Source organism: Myripristis murdjan, chromosome 13 (assembly GCF_902150065.1).
Source record: "Myripristis murdjan chromosome 13, fMyrMur1.1, whole genome shotgun sequence".
NCBI lineage: Eukaryota > Metazoa > Chordata > Actinopteri > Holocentriformes > Holocentridae > Myripristis > Myripristis murdjan.
Genome location: NC_043992.1, coordinates 32,592,172 through 32,612,226, shown reverse-complemented (window position 1 = coordinate 32,612,226; position 20,055 = coordinate 32,592,172). Strand labels below are relative to the sequence as shown.

General features: G+C 42.8%; 2 protein-coding genes across 6 annotated transcripts; both read left to right on the top strand.

Annotated features, from left to right (window-relative positions):
• The first annotated feature begins 312 nt into the window (after positions 1 to 312).
• Positions 313 to 14,979, top strand: samd4b (sterile alpha motif domain containing 4B). 3 transcript variants are annotated; one of them, XM_030067725.1, is made up of 14 exons: positions 313 to 675; positions 2,191 to 2,222; positions 2,497 to 2,702; positions 2,851 to 3,327; positions 3,584 to 3,826; positions 3,970 to 4,079; positions 4,404 to 4,490; positions 4,725 to 4,998; positions 5,784 to 5,869; positions 6,199 to 6,314; positions 6,581 to 6,779; positions 8,158 to 8,284; positions 10,841 to 10,924; positions 11,975 to 14,979. In XM_030067725.1, exons 2-14 carry the CDS (start codon positions 2,215 to 2,217, stop codon positions 12,001 to 12,003), a joined length of 2,046 nt encoding a protein of 681 aa, XP_029923585.1. In that variant the 5' UTR covers positions 313 to 675; positions 2,191 to 2,214; the 3' UTR covers positions 12,004 to 14,979. The 3 variants fall into 3 exon arrangements, with proteins under 3 accessions (XP_029923585.1, XP_029923583.1, XP_029923586.1); XM_030067723.1 differs by having other exon boundaries at positions 313 to 1,027; XM_030067726.1 differs by having other exon boundaries at positions 314 to 675; positions 2,191 to 2,702.
• Positions 14,980 to 15,606: 627 nt separating this feature from the next.
• socs9 (suppressor of cytokine signaling 9) lies at positions 15,607 to 18,836 on the top strand. 3 transcript variants are annotated; one of them, XM_030067701.1, is made up of 3 exons: positions 15,621 to 15,713; positions 16,481 to 16,621; positions 16,813 to 18,836. In XM_030067701.1, exon 3 carries the CDS (start codon positions 16,992 to 16,994, stop codon positions 18,630 to 18,632), a length of 1,641 nt encoding a protein of 546 aa, XP_029923561.1. In that variant the 5' UTR covers positions 15,621 to 15,713; positions 16,481 to 16,621; positions 16,813 to 16,991; the 3' UTR covers positions 18,633 to 18,836. The 3 variants fall into 3 exon arrangements, with proteins under 3 accessions (XP_029923560.1, XP_029923561.1, XP_029923565.1); XM_030067700.1 differs by lacking the exon at positions 16,481 to 16,621 and having other exon boundaries at positions 15,607 to 15,713; XM_030067705.1 differs by lacking the exons at positions 15,621 to 15,713; positions 16,481 to 16,621 and adding an exon at positions 15,867 to 16,210.
• Positions 18,837 to 20,055: the final 1,219 nt, after the last annotated feature.

Sequence of the window (20,055 nt, the reverse complement as noted above, 5' to 3'; positions counted from 1 at the left end):
ATTTTAAAATTCTATAAAAAATATAATTGGGAAAAATAGACTCATTAATATAAAATCATTAGAGAATAATAGTACTGCACATCAGTGTTTCATCTTTTAAGAATCCGGCACAGATTGACAGTTTTACTACTTTTATAGTTTTTGTAAGTTTGATAGTCTTTACATATTCTTTAAATTCACACAAAAAGAAATGAAATTCGGGGTAGGCTGTGTTATCCTGCATTCATGGATATGAAATTCACCATGCAGAATCAATCAACTGCCCATGAAATCAATGCTAGATTTCGCAGGAACGCTCCCAAGCGGTGGGTGGAACAAAAACACTACGTAGCGTCCAAACGTGTGACGTCACGCCCACGTCCTACGTCAACTCTAAATCGAAGTAGATTTCTCCAGGCGTACTCTTTTTATTTTCTGTATTGTAACAAACAATTGTACATATATTCTTTGAGAAAAAAATCACGGGAGCTCGCCGCTGCAAAGGAATATGTTCATCGGATGCCAGGCACGGGGTCGAAATCGACGCCTCTCTCAGCTAAGCTAACGTTACTGCATTTATAAGCAAACTTGCTAGCCGAGAAGCTAGCGCTAGCATTTAGCTGTCGTTACCCGTCGAGCAAGCTAGCTATCAGTAGCACTGTAGCCTAGCTCACTAACAAGTGACAATTGAGAAAGGTAAACAACCATTATTTTGAGTCCGCTGATTTGAAATAGGTAGACTGGTGGCTTAATTGTTCTACGCAGTATGTTATGTTGAGAAAATGGACTGTCTGGGGACACTATTTGCACCGTAAAGACTGACGTGCGAAACGGGGGAAGGGGGCATACCAGCAGCAACATCGTCAACGAAAAACAATACAAATCCCGAGTCCCTCATCACTGACTAGGCCGATCAAGCTAACTCAAGCTAACCGCTGCCCAGTGCTAGGCTGAAGAAAGCAGTGTAGCTACATCTCGATTCATTAAAATCGTGCAGGACTGACAAAAACAACAGTGTGGCCGCCTGAAGTTATCCCCAGCCTCCCAGGTTGGTTCATTGTCCAAGCAGTAACTTAAGCGTGTAACTGTTGTCGTTGTTTGCGGCGTGAGCAATGGATGATTTTGACATGTAACGTTAGCTTGCAAGAGACTGTATGTGCTCCACTTGTCAGATAATCTGTGTATTACGATTAGCTGTTCTAAATACGGGACACGGATGACAGCCGCCTCTCTTTGGCCAGCACTAGCCTATATTAGGTTTATGCAAACTTGGGCATTAGCCTTGTGCATTAGCCGCCGCTCTGAGCGTCGCTTATTGCGGTTATCTCTTGCTTAACCTGCGTTTTGCACACCTACCGTTTTCTGTGAATGACCTACTCCTTAATCATCATGATATGACTCAAATAGCGTGAATAGCTTTGGCAAAGAATGGGTTTCAGAGTACATCAAGCATAATGTGACGGGTTTGCCACAAGAATAAAAATTACAGTTATGACTAAGAGTTTTGGGAATGCTTTGCGAGATCTGTGTGGAAATGCATCATAGTTTCTGTCTTTCAAACCTGAAAGGTAGCGTTACTTGTGGGAGTGACTAACACTTGCACATCTCATTTAGAAAACCAAAACGGACTCTAGCATGCTAGTATTTCACCTTGTTACTGTGATACCGTTCTAAACTTTGACCAAAGCGTTTAGTCTGTTCTAGTGCACCGAATTGTTTGTGCCCATGTCCCTTATTATACAAATATATTAGCCTGGGTTCTGTCACTGTGTCCCTGAGAGACATTTGTCTCTCAGCATCTGCTCAAAGATTTGTCCCTTGATGGCATCATTTAAGAAAGCCTGGACTCTGTTGTTTGCAGCTGTATAGGAGAACAGTGAGAACAGTTTATGGCCACAAAAATAACACAGCTGTCTTACATCATAGGAATTATGTGTGTTAATTCTGTCGGACGAGTGTTTTGCTCAGAAAATTTGTGAATTGAGCTGTGTTAAAGCATTCATGTTCACTTGTATTTTTGTTTGTGCTCTGTATCACAATGACTGCATTGTATTTATAAAAGCTCAAAAAGATAGGCAAAGAGAAGTCATGATTCTGGGTTGGCTAGGGTGTTAAAACTTAGTTAAACACTGGCTGAGTGATGACAAAACACAACTTCTTGAAATAAGTTATGGAAGACTTGTTCTTTCTCTGTTTTTGTTGTCTTGATAGGACACGGATGATGTGATCCAAGACATGCCAGAGTGAGACATCTGCACTTCCTGTCTTTGTTAACACCAACTAGAATTGACACATTCTCCTCACCCCACTACATAAGACCTCTTACAAAAAATTTACACACCAAACCTATCTGCAGTCACTCCTGCACCTGAACCATGTGAGGACCCCTCGGTCCCATCTGAGGGGATCCCAGGACTGTTCCAAATACGACCCCGCTGTGCGGGGCTAGAGTAATCCTGTGTGTGAGAGAGCAGTCTTTCCAATACCCACCCACACATTCCTGTTCTCCTTCCTGAGGAGACACGCCATGATGTTCCGAGACCAGGTGGGCATCCTGACGGATTGGTTCAAGAACTGGAATGAGTGTGAACAGACGGTGGCACTGTTGTCCCTCCTGAAGAGAGTGTCCCGCACCCAGGCTCGCTTTTTACACATTTGCCTTGAGCACTGGCTGGCAGATTGCACAGAGATCCACATCCTAGAAGCTGAGGCCAACAATGCAGGTAGATGGACGTTTTCTGATCATGTGTTTGATACATTGTTGGTTCTGTTCATTTCTGATGTTGAGAAAGCTTTGCATTAAACCAATTACAAAATAAAATTATTATAATTAATTTATTAAAGTGTTATTCTCTCTGTGTCCCTTATCAGCAATTGTCAGCCAGTGGCACCAGGAGCCAAAGGAGAAGGTGGTGTCCCTGCTGCTGTCCCACCTGCCTCTGCTCCAGCCGCGCAACAGTGAAGCCAAATGTGAGTACATGAAGCTGCTGCAGAAGGTGTTGAGTCACACTATTGAGAGCAGCCTGTTTGTGGAAGAGAGCAGACAGCTGCTATCCTATGCTCTCATCCACCCGGCCACCACCCTGGATGACCGTACCTCTCTGGCCATGTGGCTCAACCACCTGGAGGAGCACCTCTCCAGTGGCTATCCACCTTCCTCCCGAGCCCCATCTAGCCCTTACCACCCACGCCAGGGCTCAGATGAATGGCCCAGCTCTGCTGAGGCCCTGGACCCTGGCCATGCCTGGCACGACAAGTCCCCCTCATCCAGCACATCTCCTGCAGGCCAGAACGGACACATGCCCTTTCCAGGCGGCATGTCCTCTCCCATCAACAGCAATAACACAGGTATTGTTTATTCCCTTTGCCTCATTCATCATTACTTTTTGCCAGGGAGAAAACATGGGGTGGATGTATTGGGCAGAAGGAGGAGACCATTGTACATGTGAATGAGCGTTAGGTTAAAGCATCAGTTGTAATTTTTGGTACAAATATAATTTGTCTTTATTGCTCATCTAACAATCTACAGTACTAGCTATACCCATCACAAAGTATTTTATTAATTTTCTTGTGATCTGCCTACCTGAATTGTTGCCTTTGCCAGGTCTGGGTGGGCAGATGCAGCCCAGCCCTCTGAAGAAGTCCATGTCCCTAATCCCTTCCAGTCCTCAGGCTTGTGGCTCTGAGTGGGTTAGCCAGGATGACCTTGGGGGCCGACAGGCCTTTGTTCCAACAGACCATGCACCCCTGTCTCCCCAGAGCAGTGTGGCCTCCTCGGGCAGTGAACAGACAGAAGAACAAGGTTCCACACGCAACACCTTCCAGGAGGATGGCAGTGGCATGAAAGGTCAGAGTTCATCACCTAGGTGGTATTTTACTTTGGTAAAAGCCATCCATTGCCAACAGCTGTGGTGATGTAAGCCGAAATGTAACTGTATGCTTTTTGTCCTCTGGTGTGTTTTTGTTTTATTGTTCCTGTGTATGCTCAAGATGTCCCCACATGGTTGAAGAGTCTCCGTCTTCATAAATATGCATCGCTTTTCTCCCAGATGACCTACGAGGAGATGATGATTCTCACAGAGCAGCACCTGGAGTCACAGGTTTATAATCCTTCCCCTCACAAACACTTGGGCCTGGCTTTGATTATTCAACCCCACCTCACCAATAGTGAACAGTACTGTCCTCCAACCTGATGATACGTCTACTCTCAATGAGGCATGAAATTAAGTAGTTTACCCTACAGTTATATAGAGCAACGCACACATATAAATGGTGTGATTTTGTCTTTGCCCCTTGGCTTCAGTGAAACAGATGGTGATTAGGTTTGTTATTTAGTATCTGTTCAAACTGCGCAGTGTTTCCCATGAGAAACGACTCGTCTGATTGTCAAGCCTTCTCGTTATTTTCTGTCTCCTTCCTTTTAGAATGTTACTAAAGGGGCGCGGCACAAGATTGCCTTGAGTATCCAGAAGCTGCGTGAGAGGCAGAGTGTGCTCAAGTCCTTAGAGAAGGTAATTCAGATGGAATGAAGATTTTTTTCTCGCATTCAACAAGACTGGCTATATTGTGTTGTGTGAATTAATTTTTATTCTTGCTGGTCTTCCCTTGAATATTTACTCCGGCACACTTTTATTTACTAAACACTGCAGCCTGAATTCAAATCCTCCACTTGAAGGTTCAAATCCTTAATCACACCGTCACCAAAAGGTGGCTTATCTGATGCTGATGTGGTCATCTCTTGGCAGGACATTTTGGAAGGGGGGAACCTGCGGAATGCCCTCCAGGAACTGCAGCAGATCATCATCACACCCATCAAGGCCTACAGCCCACCCAGTGCAGCGCAGACAGCCTTGGACTCCACCACGTCCCCCTCCGAAGCCTCCAAGACGGGGGCAGACAAAGAGCTGGCCTCAGAGGGCTTCCAGTCCCACAACCCGCCTCCTTGTGATGGGGAGTCCTCGGCCACACCCATCTCAGACGGCGATATTGCCGGCCAGTTCACCCGGGTCATGGGTAAAGGTGAGATTGAGAAGGTGCTGAATAAACACTGATCCTGCACTGTATGTGCACGGCTGTGATTTCCCCTTGAGTCCCTGTAAGGTAGACAGGGATACCTAGATAGATAATTTATCTGATCTAATGAAAACCTTTGTCAGCTCAAGTAGCACTTGCTTGAAACAGATTGCACAACATAACCAAACATTATAATTAAGCTAATGAAAATTTAAAATAAATAACTATTTTCAGCTTGTCTTCACAGTATTTTATTTGTTATCAATTGTACTAGAAAATACAGGCACTTCAAAGGAACAAATGGACACAAACATAGGCTTGGTTAAGCTGTGACTTAGTTGCGGTGCTTTTTAAGCTTGGGTGCCATACTTGAAACTCTTTGCAGCTAAGGGCCAATTTATACTTGTGTATCAAAATGCATTACAGCCAAGTTGCTGACAACCAACCCCGCGTTTGTGTTCTTTAATTGTTTTGAAGTGCTTCTCACCTTTTCTACGTCATGTACTCTAATCCACTGGGAACTGCATTTTTATGTGGCTCCCCCTAAAAATGCATCTGCCTTTTCCGCCCATCTGCCAATACAAGTCCACATTTGGTATAGCAAATGATACAAATTCTGTGCCTTTCCAAATATACAACACACAGACATATATTTCACAGAGCCACACCCATGTATCATATCCACATATCGACATACAGTGCAATTCCACACCTTAATTGGATACACATAGTTATGTTTATCATGTTCACTCGATGTGCATGTATATGCAAGCCCTGCCTCTGTGTTTCAGTATGCACCCAGCTGCTGGTGTCCAGGCCAGATGAGGAGAATATCAGCTGTTACCTTCAGCTCATTGAGAAGTGTGTGACACATGAGGTGAGAAATCTTCACAGTTGGAATTATATTTGCATAACTGAACATATTTAAATAATTTGTGTCCAGGTGATTGTGTATTGTTGTAACTGCACCTAAGGTCAGTGGTACAATGCAACATTAGAGGCCTCATGGGGAAAAAAAACTGAATGGTGAATGGAAAATGTTGTAGCCATCGATAGGATTTAGAGTTTTTACTTTAGTGAATACTATAACCTGTCTTTCTCCGGGAAATTTACGAATTCCAGAAGCGTTCTGTTGAAACCCTGCAGTTCCGTTTGAAATGCTGATGCCTTTCTCTGCGGCTGTCTTTCTCCGTCTCTGTGTGTCAGGCTTTCACAGAAACTCACAGGAAAAGGCTGGTCTCCTGGAAGCAGCAGGTCCTGAAACTGCTCCGCCTGTTCCCTCGGAAAGCTATGCTGGACATGCCTGTGTACCGACAGAAAGGGTGAGCCGCTGTTGGCTCTCTTTTACCTTTGATCTCTTTCTTCTGGCAGGGGAGATGTAACACCAGCTGAATGTAACACTCTCCCTCCATTTATCCCCGCTGTCTAACTTTTCTTGCTTCTGTTCTCTTCCCCTTTCTCACCCTCTTCCTGACTCAAATAATAAACATCATTTTACATGAACCTTCTGCACCAGTTCTCTTTTCACCTTCTTATTGATTGTTCTGGTGTCTGATTTTCTTTTCTTGTGCCTTTGTTCTCACACTAGCTGGGCGTACGGGTCCAACTCCCTCCCCACAGCAGGCTCTGTGAGTGGAGGATTAGGGCGGCGGGGCCAAAGGCAGTTCCAGATGGCCCCTCGTGGGCTCCCAGCCGGGCGTATGGGCCTTCTGAGTCCAGGCGGGATCGGTGGAGCATCTCCACGCCACACCCTCACTAATCCTGCGCTGACAGGCCAGGGCAGACAAGTCAGTAGTCCTGTATTCTTTGGATGTCCATTTTAATGAGCAGTACTGCCAGTTTCTGGCATGTTAATCTTGACGCTGCAGTGGTGTTTTTTTTTTCTCTCTGGAACAGTGTGTCATTATACCACAGTAAATCATCAAAAGTGGAGGGAAAAACAGCTTCACTTTTAAATAATTAAGTTACATCACAAGTTTTGAGATAATTACTGTCAAAAGTAGTGCGTTTTCTTGCCACTCATTCACTTGACAGCTTTGTAGCAACCCTTGTGGTGTTTAGGTCTGTTTTTTTCTTTTTTTTTTTTGAGCATAATCAAATTTATTTGCTGGTATTTATCTGTATGTCATGAAGCCTGGTCAGTGCCTTTTTGCTGATCATCAGGACAGTAACCGCATTCACAGTTTTAATCCATTGTTGACATTTGGTCAAATTTGGAAACAATTCTGGTTGTTTGAAAAATGAAGTGATATTAAACATGATAAAAAGCAAATGACCATATATTTAGAGTTTTGGCGGGGTTAGGTACCCTTGCCAGAACATCTCTCAAGCCCTCACACCTACACACACACACACACACACACACACACACACCCGAGTGTTGCTATGGCATTGCAATTCATATTCATATTTTTCCTCAGTCTCCATACAAATGGTGTATTTTATAAAGAAGAGGGTTTAAAGGGTTAAAATGTAAAAAACATGTGAATAGGTTAAGATTAGGAATAAAGCTGATTCTTGGTAAAGTTATGCATCCCAGGCTGTAATAATTACTTTAAAAAAATCCTCTCTCTTCATTTAAAATAATGGTAATTATTTTTTACTTGAATAAAAAGGGAACATCATTTGTTGAAAATAGAAAAAACAATGCATTTAAAGGGTTAAAAAATAAAAACATGTGACCATCTTGTGGTTATGATTAGGAATGAACCTAATTAAAATATCTAACCCAATCAAAGTGGAATTCAATATTGCAATTACAGTTTCAGATGGCAGGGCGTTTTTTTTTTTTTTTTTTTTTTTTTTTTTTTTGTTTGTTTTTTTTTTTGTTTGTTTTTACCCGGACCAGTAGATTCACTGCTAAAAATTGAACACTGCATGAATTAAGAATTTCCAGCACAAGTGTGTGTTGCAAAGAGTTTTAAGTTATTGACCTACATGATGCAGCAAACATTTGTTCTCAAAAGAAAACAAGTGAAACAACAGGAGGCCTGGCAGCTTAATCAATATACACGAGGGGCTAGGCATAGCAAGCTGATATGAATTGATTCATTATCATAGCCTAAAGAGTTCCTGCTTAGTGACTTGTTGAAAAGATAAGCAAAAATTGTCAGCGCCCTCGGATGAGTGGCGTTTGTGTAATGAGAACTTGTGTTTTCCTTGTAGAACCTGTGGTTTGCCAACCCTGGAGGCAGTAACAGCATGCCAAGTCAGAGCCGCAGCTCTGTGCAGCGGACCCACTCGCTCCCTGTCCACACCTCCCCGCAAACCATGCTCCTGTTCCAGCAGCAAGGTATTGTATGATGTCAAGCCTCTTTAATCCCTCATTAACATGGATATGCACAGCCTTCACACACTGTACCCACAATCCTCTGTTGCTGTCATTTACTTTTTCATATATATTCTACCCACATGTAGCCATCATTTGCACTTCCCTCCACCTCCTGTTTACCTTTTCACACTTCATTGTTTACTGCATAATCCTTATCAAGAACTTAATTTTTGTAATTCTGGGCTGCCTTTAAAGTGCTGGCCAGGGACAGCAGATGAAAACTAGCCTCTCTGGCTAACGCTGACTCATTTTTCAGTTGGCTGGTGTTTATTGTCCCTGAAAAATTAACCACTAAATAAATAAATAAATAAACTCTAGGGCCCTATGAAATCTGTTTTTCCAGATTTTTCTTTTTTCCCCCTTTTCCCCCCGGATTCCATGTTTTCTATTTAATTTTTCTGAATTCTGTTTTTTACAATTTAACCAAGTTTCGTCATCAGAAAGTGTCTAATCATGTGGTGGATGAATAAAATTTCATCGATTCAGTGAGAAAATTTTCAGAATTTAGTGAATATCAATGAATTTGTAATACAACATTGCACTATAACTTTTTCATGAAAGCAAGTGCCTCAGTAGCTATAAAACTGCTGATCTGCTGAGTTTGTTCAAATGACGAGCTCTTACTAGCATGCTGCCTGTGTGTGTGTGTGTGTGTGTGTGTGTGTGTGTGTGTGTGTGTGTGTGTGTGGAAGAGGGGGTTGAGCCGCGCCCTTGGTCAAACACAGACAGCAGTCAGAGGACAGAAGCTGCTGCAGCATAAATGACACCAAAACACTTTGGCTTTGTGAAAAAACACTTGTAATGGTGGATAAACTTAAATTTTTATAAACTTCATTCACATTTTGGCCAAACCCACAATATTCTGTATTTTACAGTTAATTCTGTTTTCATCATGAAATTCTGTCATCATGTTTTCTGCATCGTGGAAATCATAGGACCCTAGAACTCTTTTTTTTCTCAGATTAAATGATGTTGATATTTATAACGTAAATTAAGAGATGGGCAGTTGATGGAGGCCAGAATTTTGAAATCACTACACTGTAGCATGAAGACCCGTGTGAGCATACAAAAACTCAAGTGGATTATAACCTCAGTGTATATGGTTTAGGAATATTAGCAACTTAATCCTGAAACCTTTTTCGTAAAAGCAGTGTCAAGTAACAGTGGGGTAAAACAGCAGTATGTTTTCACCCACAGGATTGCCTCTGACAGCAGGTGGATTTTTGTTTATTGTACCTCTCTCAGTAAATCATGTTTCAGTTACTATAACCGACATGGTTGGCAACAACAAAACGCCCTCCAACATTAAGAGCAGCTGAATACATTACTGCCTGTTTTTTGAACAGGCTGTTCACACTTAGTGTTTGTGATTCAGATGTATTTTAAATATCAAGGGATTTATTTTTTTTTGCAGTGCATTGTTACGGATATTCAAAAGGATCACAGTTTAAATCAGTGTCGCCCCCCCTGCCTATCACTGCCTGTGAAGCCAATTTCAGAGTTTAATTTAAAAGTGACAGGGCACATTTTTCTCCCAGTTGCCCATCAGCTGCCTTCATGTTTTGACTTTCTAGCAGACTGTTGCTCTCTCTGTCTCCCCCTCTCTTAGTCCTTATTCTCCCTCTCTTTCTCACACACACACACACACAAACAATCACATGGTGTAAACCATTAGGACAGCTATGTATCACGGCCTTCATTTGTTAATAAGTGAATAGACCTAATGGACTTTGAATGGTACATGGATCGTTTAATTTGTAAATAACTACTTTTGATAAAACAGATCTTTATCCAATTTTATTTCCTGTTGTTTTTGTTGATTAGTTGGCATAATGTTTCAGCAGTAGTTAAGAAAGAGTCCCATCAGTCCAAGACTTCTAAAGCTGAATTTATTTTGAGTGACTGTGTACTGTCTAACTGCGACACCAGGGTTTTTTAGGCTAAAAAAAAATCTAATCATCAAAATGAACAAGCAAATAGTTGACTGCTCTATTTTGCACATATGGTCCTTTTGCCTGAGATTATCCGGCCAAGTGAGACTAGTAGATGTGGTGTTGTGGAAGTAGCCACACAAAATCATCAAATGTTGGGCAAAACCATCACTTACTAACATGTTGCTTATAGAGTTAGGGTGATTTGACAAAAAATATGAAACATGTCATGGTTGTCCTCATCATATTCATTCATATGTTGTTTGCGATATGTTAATGCTTGCTCATGTGTGAGTGCTATCAGAGATCCAATCAGTATAGTCCTGTATGGATCACTCACTAAAATTAAAATGATAAAATTGTTCTTTAAGGTGCACAAGGCTGGATATTTTTTCCCATAAAAGCAGGCAAAGCATAACTCTGCCCTAATGAGGAAATCGATAAATTAATCTACTTTGGACACACTCTGTTTAAACAAAACTGAATTGCCTTGTAAACCTGTGGTGCTGCAGTTAAACTTGACTGTGGGGCAAATAATAAAATCTTTGTGCTTGCTGTGGACTTTGTTTTTCCTCATTCCCCTCAGAATGCCAAGTTCCTGGTGCCGACCTGGAGATCAACCCCACGCTGGAGTCACTGTGCCTCAGTATGACAGAGCATGCCTTAGGGGGTACGTGTCCTCAGCAGCCCTACACTAAATAGGCTAACCACCCACGGGCAAACCTCACAGAACTACAGACCAGACAACAACCCAAAATTTATGCTCTGTGTAATATGTTTGGTTAATAAACAGATCTTGAAATAGTTATTTTTGAGGAAGCGGTTGAAGAATCGGTTGAAGGATTAAAAATGTCTTGAGCATGTGAGACGGTGACCTCAGAAACACTTTTCACTTCAATTTGATTTTTGGGCTGTCATCTTTGAGGATCTAAGGTGATGTGAACAGATTGCTTGCTATCTACGCTTGGCCTGAAAATGTCTGTTTTATCTATCTTGAGGCCATATTTATTTAAATTTGCATCTGCTTTACTTTTGTTTTCTCAATGTTTATGTTTACACTGCGGCAGGACTGCATCTAGACGATGAAAGAAAGTCATTGCTTATTCATTGAGCAATGCAAGATGTTCAACACAACCACTGATGAGTAAAACAATAAACCTCAGTGTGCTCACACATCAGTTCCCCATCCAAACAGAGATAAAAAGACAGAGTCCATTGATTTATTTTTAATTGAGATTTGATTATTTTAGTAGTCTATTTGTAATATTTATTAATAATGCAGCATCTATTAATAATACAGTATCATTCATTTGGTCAACTCAGGTCCCCCCTTGCAGAGATAAAAATAGAAAAGGAGGGAGAGCAGTGGTTACAAACAAGTGGGTTAGTCCATCAAATGTAGGATTTTTATTTGTGGTGTCTGCTCTCCAGATGAAGGAAGAGAAAATCAATTCAAGCCACTTCGGTGCATCTATATCTGCCATTTGCATCCTGGTGTAGTTGGACGTAAAAATGTCCCATTACATTTTCAAGTGAAACCGCGGCCTTAGTTACTCTGTGTCATCTTCCTGTGCCCCGGCTCTCCTGGTGTTATCTTTGAGCGGTGCTCTGTTCATGCATGTTTGATGAATAAGGCACCAGAGGGTGAAATGTGGACCGTGCAGTACATGTAATGATTATCACTGTGTTGAAACCTATTTCTCTCCATCCTCCTCCTCAGATGGAATTGACCGAACATCAACAATATGAAAACGCAGTGGGAAGAAGAAAGACAAAAAACACACTTCACTTCAGTTGAGGCCTGTTCAGTTCCTCATCGCCCAGCACAAAGATATATGCTTAAGAAAAACCAGGCAAAGCGGTCACTACAAAATGACAAAAACTGTGTATATGTTCTCTGATATTTTTGTACTTTATTATATACAACTAAGTTTATTATAAATGGAATACAGATGAATATTATATTGCAGGAGAGAGAAAAGGTTAAATTGTGCAAACTGCTCCATGTCGTCTGCAGGACTGTGACATGAGGCGCAGAGGCTCAGTTTGCCGTGGTCCGAGAGCAAAATGGTGGATTGGTGCTGTCTTAAAGGGGTTCTGCCCTATGAGTTTCTCTTCTTTTCCTCCTGCCTTGGAGCGAGGCTGCTGCCCAGAACACACTGACAGCCCACAGCTCCTGCCCCCACATAATGTATAGAGTCAAAAGTTTCCCAACCAGGAGCAAGGCACTTTTATCCTCCACACACACGCATAAATCTTCTAAATTGGGCACTAAGCTGCATTTGACACACCAGTACACTCACTCGGAGGCTCAGCTCGTAGCCAGGGCTCGATCCACTAAAACACAACCACACTTCCCAGCCACGACCCCATGTCCTTTAACCAGTGCTAGCGAGGGATGTGTTGGTTGAATCTCAGAAGTCTCTCCTTAGCCCCTTGGTGTCCTCTCTTTCTGCCACACTCCCAAAAGCGTTAGAAGAGATTGTGTTTTAGAAACAGGGAAGGAGGACCAAAGGTATTAAGGAGCAGCTTGTAATTCAACCGCAGGCATACCCTTGTGTCTCGGTTCAAACACATAGACAAGGTAGAAATGACTGTCCTGCTCTCAACTTCTGCAAAGCCAAAGAGAAGGGCTGTGTGATTGTTAATTTGACATCTTTGTAGAGAAATGCAACAGAATGGTATAATTTTTTTAAAAGAACAATAGCAGTTTGAGGAATTTATGCCAGTTGCAATTTGTCTCTGTTGATATTTTATGCCCTACTACATAAATGATGATGAATCTCATTTTGTGCCGAGGAATCCCTACAGGGTTGAATAAGGGCTGGTGAGGTTTGTACTGTGTAAGAGCTGATTTGATATTGGATTGATAAAAGCGGGGAGGGCAGAGTGTTTTCAATTTACAATTTAATGCTGGGTGAGAAAACTTAATGAAACCCATCTCAACCCTCTGGCCGCCTTATGATTGGCTTTGGAAGATGAAGCTCGATCCTGTAACGAATGCTCCAGTACTCACCTCTTCACCCTCGCAGTGCCCTCTCCTCAAAACGGCCAGTGTGGTGATTTGATGAATCATACTTTTCAAGGTGCTTGAAGATGTCCATATTTTCCGTTTGTGTCTCGATATGTTTCAGTCTCAAAAACCCTAACATTATCATATGGTATCAGTGTTGAATCAAAAACTGTCTTATACGGCCTCTGTCTTTGAATGTGGCAGAGCGGAGGTGCATGTATGTGTAGTATGGTCTTAACTTTTGGATCACCTTTGGTTGCATCATAAGGCAGGGATAACATTCACATTTTATTTCTGCAGAGCCATAGGAGGTCTGTCTAGTAAACATGGTTATTTACAGATATCTTTTCCAATTGTATTTTTTACTCTCCCTTGATATTGATAACTTATGCTTTTTTTCTATAATTGCATGTTTTGCCACACTAATTCAGCACTGTTGTAGATAGAGGACAGAGTAGTCATGGTGGTTGATGGTGCCCACTGTCACCAAAAGCTAGAGAGCAGAAACGTTGCAACTAATGTTCCATGTTGATACCGCCTAAATGTCACTGTTTACATCTCTCTGGGATAATACCCATTTCATGTTATGTGATGTCATGAATATTCCATTGTCTCACGATGTAACACATTAAAGAACTGAAGCCTTCTCGCAAATGAGCTGGCTGGGTAGAGCGTGACAACCGATGCCTTCTACCCCGTATCCATCGACTTCTACGAGTCTTGGTAGATCTTTCAAGTGATACTTGTATGAGGCATGTACTGCCTGCCTTTCTGGTTGTGGAGTGACAAAAGAGAATAGTTTTCCTGGCCTTGTGATAAAACTGTTAGTTGTCACGTGCTGATAAACTGTTCATGTGGTGCCTAAAATGCACAGCTCCAGCTTCCTCTGTCTGTTGATTTGGATAATGGTCCTGAATAGTATTGTAGTAGTCAATGATTTCTTCAGAGCAGGCTCTTGGATAGATCTGACTTAGTGAATGCACCAGATTCATGCCCGCAAAGAGTTCAATGGGTTAATGATGACAACTTAAAGATTCAGTTATCTTATTTTAAGCTATTAACTATACTGTATATTGATACTCTTATGTTATATGGCTCAGATTTTCCTTTTCATAACCTCTCTGTAAGGTTTTTGGACCTCTTACATAATATTGCAGATAGAAGGTAACGTGGCCACAATGCAGAAACTCTCTGCAGGTTCCTGTGCATAATGGAAATACAGCAGGGGATGACAATGCTTATCTGAGCCATAGCTGACGTGATTATGTGTATAACTGAACACTAATAACAGGCCAAGGAATATGTTTACTCCATGTTTACATTCCAGTGATGCGTGAAATGGGTTAGAAAATGCACTTCATAAGTTAAGCCTTGGGTATATTTTCACATACCAAGCAGCCACTATGAGGTACAAAGCCTATATGTCATATGAAGACTCTTACCAAGTGGTCTGTCAGATATTTGTCGATGTCCCTGCCTGGCTTAATGAATAAAGCAGTCAGTTGTAGGCTATATTGCATTTGTCTTGTACAATTTATATTTAATTCTAATGATGCCCCTGACATTTTCTAATATTTTATGAATGAACATTTTGCATCCCATGCTTACACACTCTACTTTTTTACTGTCACTCCTGTGTTTGAATGGTCTGAACTGCAGCATTCATCGGATTGACAGTCCAAATAAAGGAGTTCAGTTCTTTTGCTACTTGACTCATGGTTTATTATTCTGTGTGTCCTTGCAAATCACGCATTTTGCTTATAGACAAAAAATGGTACGCATGTTCACAGGTGGAAAGACATACACAGTCCTATCGCAGTGGCCACGTTATCAGCTCCACCTGTACAACGTAAAACAATCCAATACACCTGTTGTGCCATAAAGTTTACCTTTATGATGCCTATAATTCTGAGGTTTTCTTTTTGTCACAGTAATAGAGGTGTTCATTGACTTCTATGTTTGGCATTGACCTCATAGTTAGTGGTGCTGTTGTACTGGACTGCATTTTATTGTTTCCAATATTCTGTCCACCGCATTGTATATAAATAGGGAGGACAAAAAATTAGAAACACCTCTAAATATAATGTAGTCCAGTACAAGAGCTCTGCAAACCACATCCTCAATAATAAACACAGAATTAAATGCACACATTCTCCACAATGTCAACAAAAACTGAACATTATAAACTTCGCTAAAAGGTGGAATTTATAGCAGAGCTGTTGCATTGAACTGCATTAGACTGTACAGATGGACCTGATAAACTATATATATGTATATACATGTATACAGTTATGAGTATATATTTCTATATGGGATCAACACAATAGGACCTTTTTTCACTTCCGGGTTGCACGGTCTAACAGTTCATTTATCAGGCTAATGTTAGCTAGCCGCCTTTATCTTAGCGTCCTTAGTTTAGCTAAAGGAATAAGAAGAAGCCTCTGAGGTAACGTAACATTCACTACTTGGCTGTGTTGGGAGTTTGTGTCAAGGCCAGCGATCCGGATATGTAAAATATATATATATATATGTGTGTGTGTGTAATGTCAGATCTTTCCCTTCAGTGAGAAAAGTGTCGCTAGCCAGCTAGCTCCCTAAACAAAACAGCTGCCCGGCTAGCAGCGTTAGCTTTGGCACAAGTTGATGTGTTTTCTGTCAGATGATGGTCGGGTCATTTGAAATCCTCATTATCTCGGAGTTGTTCTGGGGAATGTACAGTGTTGACGTTGTGGCCGTGTGGTGGAGTTTACCCTCAGTTTGTCCACTTGTGTTGCCTGGTCATGTTTGATGAGAGGGAGCACAGAGGCAGGCTGATCCCCGCTATCGACCGCTAACAAAGATTGTGTACTTTGCCATGTCAGCCAGGGGATGAGCGGCTGAGACATCTGGAACTAGTTTACACAGGAGTGAACAACTTCAGCCGAGTGGACCGGTAGTTGTAAGGTATTTTCTTTAGATCACAACTCCAGCCTCGCCAAGTCTCTCCGAGTTTGCCACGGGTGGTCCATCTGACAGCTAACACGGAGACTTTCAGCTCCAGGACGCGTTAACTTGCCTCAGGAACAAACTGCTTCATTACTCCTGTGCTTCCTTTCTGCTTAGCGTCACCCAGTCCTGGCTGTTTGGCAGATGCGTTTATAAAAAAAAAAAAAAAAAGGGTACTCTGTGTAGTTTCACGCTGCACAACTTCACTAAAGAGTCCTTTTTTTAAAGATGCAGTTGCAAGCTAAGCTGCCATGCTAGCCAGGACAGCTTTTCTCCCACCCCCTCCAGATGTAGAGGCCATGGAAGCAAGAGTGTTTGATTTCATCAAACTGTAGGCCTGCAGTCGCCTCTGCTGGCTGCTGTCTTTTGGTAATTGGTGTAATATGCTTTGAATTTCCACTGCGCCTATATGCATGGTCACATTTCATCTTACAGAAATTCTTTATGCTCTGTTTAAAAAAAAAAAAAAAAAAAAAAAAAAAAAAGACAATATCTCACCTTGTATTATGACAGTATGCTTAATTGCAGATTTTCACTGGGGCTGTCATTTTGTTTTGCAGATCACCATTAAGTATGTGACAGCAATACATGGACCATGATAATGATGTCTCAAGCAAGCGATCTGGATGGGAAACCTGCTGCTGAATGTTAACCATAATCGCTTCTCATCTGTTGGCATCTCCCAGCCGTGGAGTCATCTACTGCAACTGCTGCTATTTCACCACGTAATTAAACTGTCATGTCATTACCAAAGGAGTCCGGGAATCGAGGGAAAGAGAGAGAGCGAGGGGCCCGTCCCAAAGTGAGACAGAGCAGGTCGGAGGAGAGAAGAGATGCAGGTGGTGGACGTAAAGGGGGGAAGGGGAAGAAAAAAGGCCTTACCTCCCACGAGCCAGCTGCCGAGCGGCCTGTCAGTGACGGCTTTGAGTATGGTGAGCTGTTGAGTGATCTAGAGTCCAGGGACCGGTGTTCCTCCTCTCCTCTTAAGGAAAGCAGGAGATGGCAGGGCTCGGAAGCTGCTGCCTCATTACTAGGGCAAGAGCGGCCAGCAACTAGGCCGGGACAGGGAACAGTTAGCTCTGCCGCTGAGTTACCTCCTCCAACCGAGAGTGAGGGCAAAGGGTCAAGTGGCAGCCGCACTCTGCGTCAGAAAATTCAGGATGCCATGGGACAGTGCTTCCCCATTAAGACACACAGTGCAGCCCCACCACCAGCTCCACAGGCTCTTACATCGTCGACTGCTTGTGCCTCCTCGAGGCGCAAGATCCATCTGAGTGAGCTGATGCTGGATGACTGCCCTTTCCCTGTAGGCTCCGAGTTGGCTCAGAAGTGGTACCTCATCAAGCAGCACACAGCCCCTATTACCCAGCCTCCCCTGTTGGATTCCATGGTGGTGAGCAGCGCCTCCACTTCAACCATGGCTACCGTGGTGGAGGATGTGGACGACCGGTTGCGAGAACGCAGGCGCATAAGTATCGAGCAAGGTGTCGAGCCGCCACCCAATGCAGAGATCCACACGTTTGAGGTGACGGCCCAAATTAACCCTCTCTACAAGCTGGGTCCAAAACTGGCTCATGGTATGAATGAGCTGGCTGGCGATGACAGAGCCACCATTCATCAGCAACAACAGCTGCTCCTCCAGAGGCAGCAGCAGCACCAGCTCCTCCTCCAGAGCTGCCTGGACACTCTGGACGAGGTGGTGGCGTCGGCCTCCGCGTCGGCTTCGGCCTCTGCCCCCTCTTGTGATCCCATCCCCGATCCTCTGGCTGACTCAGAGGTTACAGCGACCAACATGCCCTCCAGAGCCATCCTCCCTCAGACTGAGCATCACAAATCTCACGATGGCTACCGCATTCACACTCAGATCGATTACATTCACTGTTTAGTTCCAGACCTGCTGCAGATCACCAACCTCCCCTGTTACTGGGGGGTAATGGACCGCTACGAGGCAGAGACGCTGTTGGAGGGGAAGCCTGAAGGAACCTTCCTCCTCCGCGACTCCGCCCAGGAAGACTACCTCTTCTCTGTCAGCTTCCGGCGCTATGGCCGCTCGCTGCACGCCCGCATCGAACAGTGGAACCACAATTTCAGCTTTGACGTGCACGACCCCAGCGTGTTCCATGCTCCCACCGTCACGGGCTTGCTGGAGCATTACAAGGACCCCAACTCCTGCATGTTCTTTGAGCCCCTGCTGTCTAACCCCATCCACCGCACACAACCCTTCAGCCTGCAGCACATCTGCCGAGCTGTCATCAGCAGCCGCACCACCTACGACGGCATCAACATGCTTCCCATTCCAAATGCTTTGAAAAAGCACCTGAAAGAGTACCACTATAAACAGAGAGTGCGCGTACGGAGAATGGACACCTGGTGGGAATGAGCAGGCGCTGATGAAAACTGACTAAAAGAACCTAACATATTTTTGATGCAAGTTTCCCCCCTACTGAACAGTGAATCGGCTTGTTAACCACTCTTCTTCCTCACCAACTCACCAATTTGGCTTTATTAATCTACACTACACTGTACTTATTTATTTTTCTGCTGTATATGTCTTTCAATTATATTAAACTATATGGATTATACAGTATGTTAATTCAATTATCTTTGCACTCTCAAAAATTCTCTATGCTCACATTAAAAAAAAAAAAAAAAAACTCATTTTAATAATAGACCTGGTTAGAGATTTATCATCACACATCTGCGTTTTCAAGTGTGAGAAATCGACTTAATTATCTGACAACAGGGGAAGCTTTCCCAGTGTGGGTTTAGGTGATTATAAAGCTGTTCATCAGTCAGGTGCTGAGAAGGTGGAACGCACTGACTAGGGTTTTGTTTTTTTTTTTTTACTGAGGTATGGAAATGTACCACGGTATGGTGTATTCATCAGTTTCTGCCGTAGAGCATAGGGCTGAACAAAACTGATGAGACAGGTTCACATGTTGCCTGCTCTTATTAACAGGGAGAGAAATAGACAGGCTCTACTCCAGAATAGATCATCATGTGACAACGTGGTGATTGCATTGGCAGTAGTTTTCAGCAATCTGGTCCAACGGGAGGCACAGATGTGAGTTCACAGATAAAGAGTCACCATGCACAATTGCAAAATAAATAGAAGAAGTGTGCGCTGAAATTGGTAACAAACAGTCTACATTGCTTTCTGTTTCTTGCCATTAGTTCTCCCTTGTTGTTTACACTGACCTCTTGACAGAATTTCATTCTAAGGCAATCGCTGGCTGAATTTCTGATCAGGTTAAACTAAAGTGGGAAGAAAAACTGCACCCAACTTTGTTACCAAAAGAACATTCACAATAATAGTTCTATTAAAAGAAATAAAAAGTTAATAAGATTCAGATTACCTTTATTTGCCATTTTATGATAATACATATTTGGAGCATGTCTCAGCCCGTGCAGTGTGTGTGTTTTTAATAAGAAATAAAAGTCAAGACCTTTTAAAATTGCCAATATACAGACAGGTGACAAATTAAAGGAAAACAACATAAGGTGCCATAGTAAGGTGTTGGGCCACCATGAGCTACCAGAACAGCTTCGATATTCCTTGGCATTGATTTTTTTAAGTTTCTGAACTCTACTGGAGCTGCTTTCCTCCAGAAGATCGTGTACACTGAGAGGGATACTGTAGGGCTGCAGTGTATAAAGCCCTCATTACAAAGACAAATGCACATTTTAGGGCTCAGTGGTGCAAAAACTACAGGCACAGGCAAAAGTGATGTGGTGTGATGTGATCTGTCTCCATATTCTGGACAAGTGGGCGAGTGCATATGTGGCGTCCATCAGGTGAAAAC

Excerpts from the sequence above, each read along its gene's own strand:
- samd4b (XM_030067725.1), top strand. Across the intron at positions 2,703-2,850 it reads AGCTGAGGCCAACAATGCAG|CAATTGTCAGCCAGTGGCAC; the intron begins GTAGATGGACGT and ends GTCCCTTATCAG. Across the intron at positions 5,870-6,198 it reads AGAAGTGTGTGACACATGAG|GCTTTCACAGAAACTCACAG; the intron begins GTGAGAAATCTT and ends TCTGTGTGTCAG.
- socs9 (XM_030067700.1), top strand. The coding sequence starts at position 16,992 with ATGTCATTACCAAAGGAGTCCGGGAATCGAGGGAAAGAGAGAGAGCGA.